The sequence below is a fragment of the Tachysurus vachellii genome, chromosome 22, assembly GCF_030014155.1.
Source record: "Tachysurus vachellii isolate PV-2020 chromosome 22, HZAU_Pvac_v1, whole genome shotgun sequence".
NCBI classification, from domain to species: Eukaryota; Metazoa; Chordata; class Actinopteri; order Siluriformes; family Bagridae; genus Tachysurus; species Tachysurus vachellii.
The window spans coordinates 4,321,364-4,327,744 of NC_083481.1; the positions used below are offsets into that span (position 1 = coordinate 4,321,364).

Below are 6,381 nucleotides of genomic sequence, written 5' to 3' on the forward strand. Positions count from 1 at the left end.
TTAAATGATGGCTACGCCCCTGGTGGCTTAGTGGTTAGAACGTTCGCCTCACACCTCCAGGGTTGGGGGGTTCGATTCCCGCCTCCGCCTTGTGTATGTGGAGTTTAAATGTTCTCCAATCAACCTACCATGCATGTCTTTGGACCGGGGGAGGAAACCGGAGTACCCGGAGGAAACCCCCGAGGCACGGGGAGAACATGCAAACTCCACACACACAAGGCGGACGCGGGAATCGAATCCCCAACCCTCGAGGTGTGAGGCAAACGTGCTAACCACTAAGCCACCGTGCCCCCCCCTATTTATTTATTTATTTGTGTTTTTGTTTGGTTGTCTTACTATACAGTGAGGAAAATAAGTATTTGCACACCCTGCTATTTTGCAAGTTCTCCTACTTGGAAATCATGGAGGGGTCTGAAATTGTCATCGTAGGTGCATGTCCACTGTGAGAGACAATCTAAAAAAAAAACCAGAAATCACAATGTATGATTTTTTAACTATTTATTTGTATGATACAGCTGCAAATATGTTTTTGAACACCTGTCTATCAGCTAGAATTCTGACCCTCAAGGACCTGTTAGTCTGCCTTTAAAATGTCCACCTCCACTCCATTTATTATCCTAAATTAGATGCACCTGTTTGAGGTCGTTAGCTGCATAAAGACACCTGTCCACCACATACAATCAGTAAGAATCCAACTACTAACATGGCCAAGACCAAAGAGCTGTCCAAAGACTGAGTTTTGTGATCTCAGAGAGCGTGAAGGATTGTAACGTGTTAGAAGACTAGTTAGATACATGGGAGCTAAACCATTAAGAGCCTTGTACGTAAGTAGCAGCAGTTTGTAATCAATTCTAAACTTAACAGGTAGCCAGTGTAGAGATGATAAAATTGGGGTTGTATGGTCATACTTTCTTGTCCTAGTGAGAACTCTGGCTGCTGCATTTTGGACTAACTGTAGCCTATTTATTAAAGATGCAGGACAACCACCTAGTAATGCATTACAATAGTCCAGTCTAGAGGTCATGAAAGCGTGAACTAGCTTCTCAGCATCAGATACAGACAGGATGTTTCTCAGCTTGGCAATATTTCTGAGGTGGAAGAAAGCTGTTTTTGTGGTTTGCGCGACGTGATTTTCAAAAGACAAGTTACTGTCTAATATAACACCCAGGTCTTTCACTGTCGAGCTACTAGTAACAGTACATCCCTCTAATTGGAAATTAAGTTGTGAGAGTTTCTGTGTACTAGTTTTTGGGCCTATAAGTAGTGTTTCTGTCTTATCAGAGTTTAACAACAGAAAGTTACAGCTCATCCAGTCTTTTATCTCTCTAAGGCATTGAGTTAATTTCGACAATTTAGTTATTTCATCTGGTTTTGAGGAGATGTATAACTGTGTGTCGTCGGCATAGCAATGGAAGCTAATCCCATGTCTTCTAATAATGTTCCCTAATGGAAGCATGTATATCGAGAAAAGCAGAGGTCCTAGAACTGATCCTTGAGGGACCCCATAATTAACTGGTAATAAGCTGGAGGATTCACCATTTAATTCTACAAAATGGTATCGATCAGAAAGGTAGGATCTAAACCAACTTAAAGCCTGTCCATGAATACCTGTGTAATTTTGTAAGCGATCTAGGAGAATGTTGTGATCTATAGTGTCGAATGCAGCACTAAGGTCAAGTAGAACTAATAGTGACATACAGTCTTGGTCCGAAGCTAAGAACAAGTCGTTTGTAACTTTAACAAGTGCAGTTTCTGTGCTATGATGGGGCCTGAAACCTGACTGAAACTCCTCGAGGATATTGTTCTCCTGTAAGAAGGAGCTCAGTTGAACAGACACAACCTTTTCTAGTATTTTAGACATAAACGGAAGGTGTGAAATCGGTCTGTAATTTGAAAGTCCATTAGGATCTAAATTAGGTTTCTTAATGAGTGGCCTAATAACTGCCAACTTGAAGGATTTAGGGACGTGACCTAAAGATAACGAGGAGTTAATAATATTAAGAAGAGGCTCACCGGCTTTATGTAACACTTCTTTCAGTAGTTTAGTTGGAATGGGGTCTAGTGAACAAGTTGTTGATTTAGCTGTAGTAATAAGTTTAACTAACTCTTCCTGACCTGTACTTGTAAAGCAATGTAGTTGTGTGTTTAGAACCTTAGGTGAGGCCGGGATGCTAGTTGCTCTTATGTGTTGAGCGTCGCCTATTTTATTCCTGATACTTTCGATTTTATCAGTGAAGAATCTCATAAAATCGTCACTACTGAACTGTGATGGAATTGTGTGTTCAGATTTTTGGTTTTTTGTTAGTCTAGCTACTGTGCTAAATAAAAACCTGGGATTGTTCTGGTTATTTTCTATGAGTTTGCTCAGGTGCTCAGCCCTGGCTGCTTTTAGAGCCTGTCTATAGCTGGACATACTTTCCTTATATGCAATTCTAAAAACCTCTAATTTAGTTTTTCTCCACTTTCGCTCGAGGTTACGGGTCTCTCTCTTGAGGGTGTGAGTATGACTATTATACCATGGTGCAAGCGTTTTATCTCTAACCTTCTGTAATCTGATTGGGGCAACAGTGTCTAGTGTGCTAGTGAATATAGCGCCTATGCTGTTAGTAATTTCATCTAGGTCGTCTGTGTTTAAGGGTGCAGTAAGAAGTCCAGACAGATCAGGCAGGTTATTTGTGAATCTGTCTTTAGTGGTCGGAATAATAGTTCTACCGAGACGATAACGTGGTGAAACGCAGTTAGCCTGTTCTACAGGTAGTGTGTACATTATGAGGTAATGGTCTGTGATATCATCACTTTGAGGAATGATATCTATATCAGTGACATCTGTTCTGTGTGATATTATTAAATCTAGCGTATGATTACGACGGTGAGTTGCTCTAGTGACATTTTGTTTGAGCCCAAGTGAGTTTAGTAAGTCCATGAATGTGAGTCCTAGCGCATCATTTGTGTCGTCAACATGAATGTTAAAATCTCCTACAATTAATGCTTTATCAAAGCTAACCAGTAGGTCAGAAAGAAAATCTGTGAATTCTCTAAGAAAATCGGTGTAGGGCCCTGGTGGTCTATACACGGTCGCTAGCGCAAGAGACATCAGGGATTTTTGTTTCGTGTGCGTGTGCGATAGTGTAACATTAAGGACAAGCACTTCAAAAGACTTAAATCTATACTGTGTTCTCTGGGTAACAGTAAGGCAATCGTTAAAGATAGTGGCGACACCACCTCCACGACCAGTCTGTCGAGGCTCGTGCTTATAGATATAACCTGATGGTGTAGACTCATTTAGACCGATGTAGTCATTTGGTTTAATCCAGGTTTCGGTGAGGCATAATGCAGTAAGGCTATTGTCTGAGATTATTTCATTTATGATAAGTGCTTTGGGTGTAAGTGATCTAATGTTCAGAAGCCCAAATTTTAGGAACTGTTTTTGTTTGTTTCTTTGGCATTTTTCTGGTCTAATTACAGTAAGATTATTTCGAGAACGTCTTACATAATTACTTTTTAATCTCACTGCTCGGGGAACAGACACAGTTTCTATGGGGAGAGGTATGTGTGCAGTTGTATCGATGTGTTGAGGTGAAGGATGGCTATTGAAATTTAAATTTAAGGCGTAGCTTACCAGTCAGAAGGTGTGCAGCGCCCTGGAGATGTGGTCCGAGAGGATCTCCGCTCCAACTCTGCTGGGGTGCAGGCCGTCAGCGCGGAATAGCCTAGGACGCTCCCAGAAAACATTCCAGTTATCAATAAAGTGTAGATTCTGAGCCGGACACCATGACTGAAGCCATTCATTAAAAGCAAAAAGTCTACTAAACCTTTCAATTCCTCGCTGGTACGTTGGAAGTGGTCCGGACACGATGATCCTCGCCGTGGGCGCTGTGCTGCGAACCGTCTCCACCAGGGTCTTGAAGTCTCTCTTCAGGATCTCCGACTGCCTCAGGCTGGTGTCGTTCGAGCCGGCGTGAAGAACCACAGCTCCGGTGTTTCTGCTCACGACCCTAGGTACCTGTGCAGCGACATCAAGAACACGGGCACCAGGTAAGCAGTGAGTGCGAGCCTTACCTTTAGCCACAGTAGCACGGACGTGGCGGACGATGGAGTCTCCGATGATCACAGTGTCGCGGTCCGTCTCACGAAGGGGGGCGAAGCGGTTCCGGGTGGGGATCTCGAAGACCGGCGGTGGTGGAGGGGGAGAGGTCCTCGACCGGGGCCCGGCACGTGTCCTCCGCTGCTGCACCCAGGATCCGCGGTGCCCCGGCGCTGGAGTGAACTGCCCCTGGCCAGGCCACTTCCTGGGTGCGTTGGGCCTGGACAGAGAAACACACGGAGTAGAGGTGGAAGGAGTAGTGATTAAATGCCGGGAGTTTACCTGAGACCGGGGGGCTTCCAGCGCTGCTTTCCGCTCCCGCAGCTCGGCCTGCTTCACCTGTAGGTCGCGGATCTGCTTCTCCACAGCCTCCAGCTCCAGTTCCACCGAGTGCAGCTCGAACGTGTCCTCACCTGCACTCAAAGGCAGAGACGTAACCGACATGGTGTTATATAGTAAGAGCAACAGAGATAATTGATGTAAAAGGTGTACTAGCGGTACTCGGCTAACAGGCTAGTTATGCTAGCCGGCTAGAGGCGGACGCTGGGAAAACAAATAAATAGGATGTAACGATATCGAAATGTATATCGCGCGATTATTCTAGGTTTTAAGAAGTATTTGCAGATGGGAGACTTAGAGTTAGTGTGTCACTAGAGACAAAATTGTACACCTCCACAAGGCTGGAAAGGGCTACGGGGAAATTGCCAAGCAGCTTGGTGAAAAAAGGTCCACTGTTGGAGCAATCATTAGAAAATGGAAGAAGCTAAACATGACTGTCAATCTCCCTCGGACTGGGGCTCCATGCAAGATCTCACCTCGTGGGGTCTCAATGATCCTAAGAAAGGTGAGAAATCAGCCCAGAACTACACGGGAGGAGCTGGTCAATGACCTGAAAAGAGCTGGGACCCCCGTTTCCAAGGTTACTGTTGGTAATACACTAAGATGTCATGGTTTGAAGTTTCCAAGGTTCCCCTGCTTAAGCCAGCACATGTCCAGGCCCGTCTTAAGTTTGCCAATGACCATTTGGATGATCCAGAGGAGTCATGGGAGAAAGTCATGTGGTCAGATGAGACCAAAATAGAACTTTTTGGTCATAATTCCAATAAAAGTGTTTGGAGGAAGAAGAATGATGAGTACCATCCCAAGAACACCATCCCTACTGTGAAGCATGGGGGTGGTAGCATCATGCTTTGGGGGTGTTTTTCTGCACATGGGACAGGGCGACTGCACTGTATTAAGGAGAGGATGACCGGGGCCATGTATTGCGAGATTTTGGGGAACAACCTCCTTCCCTCAGTTAGAGAATTAAAGATGGGTCGAGGCTGGGTCTTCCAACATGACAATGACCCGAAGCACACAGCCAGGATAACCAAGGAGTGTCTCTGTAAGAAGCATATCAAGGTTCTGGCATGGCCTAGACAGTCTCCAGACCTAAACCCAATAAGAATCTTTGGAGGGAGCTCAAACTCTGTGTTTCTCAGCGACAGGCCAGATATCTGACTGATCTAAAGAAGATCAGAAGAAGGGCCAAAATCCCTCCTGCAGTGTGTGCAAACCTGATGAAAAACTACAGGAAACGTTTGACCTCTGTAATTGCAAACAAAGGCTACTGTACCAAATATTAACATTGATTTTCTCAGGTGTTCAAATGCTTATTTGCAGCTGTATCATACAAATAAATAGTTAAAAAATCATACATTGTGATTTTTGGATTTTTTTTTTAGATGATGTCTCTCACAGTGGACATGCACCTACGATGACAATTTCAGACCCCTCCATGGTTTCTAAGTGGGAGAACTTGCAAAATAGCAGGGTGTTCAAATACTTATTTTCCTCACTGTATGTATAGCTTAAAAAGTCCCAGGTGATACTTATAATCAGAAACAAAGTCAGCGAGGTTGATTATAGGTTGGTTTGCAGGCATTACAGGAATGAGAAAGTGCACGGTTTTACATTAAAAATGATTTTTGCAGACACCAGAGGGACAATAGAATATTAATGACATCATAGGAATTAAAAACAAAAAAAAAAAAAAAAAAGAAGGGGAAAAGTGCCCATGTACTGTAAGTGTATGTGAACTTAGGGAGATGTAATGTGACTATATAATACACTTAGCACTAATAACAAAAATTAAAAAAAACTCATCAAAAGCGGATCGTTTGAGCTCATTGTCCCAATAATTTCTCTCTCTAGGTTTTAACACATTTCCCATAATTGTTCCGCCTTGATCTAAGTCAGTGCCTGTCTCTTGACTTTAATCTTCAGTAAGCACCATGACCCGAAGGCCGTGCCGTCTT

At 43.7% G+C, this 6,381-nt stretch overlaps 1 protein-coding gene across 2 annotated transcripts; it reads right to left on the reverse strand.

Annotated features, from left to right (window-relative positions):
- Positions 1-3,574: 3,574 nt before the first annotated feature.
- LOC132838255 (uncharacterized) lies at positions 3,575-4,558 on the reverse strand. Of its 2 annotated transcripts, none has more exons than XM_060858498.1 (2): positions 3,813-4,558; positions 3,575-3,710 (listed from the first exon to the last, which is right to left on the reverse strand). In XM_060858498.1, exons 1-2 carry the CDS (start codon positions 4,526-4,528, stop codon positions 3,623-3,625), a joined length of 804 nt encoding a protein of 267 aa, XP_060714481.1. In that variant the 5' UTR covers positions 4,529-4,558; the 3' UTR covers positions 3,575-3,622. The 2 variants fall into 2 exon arrangements, with proteins under 2 accessions (XP_060714481.1, XP_060714480.1); XM_060858497.1 differs by having other exon boundaries at positions 3,616-3,718.
- Positions 4,559-6,381: the final 1,823 nt, after the last annotated feature.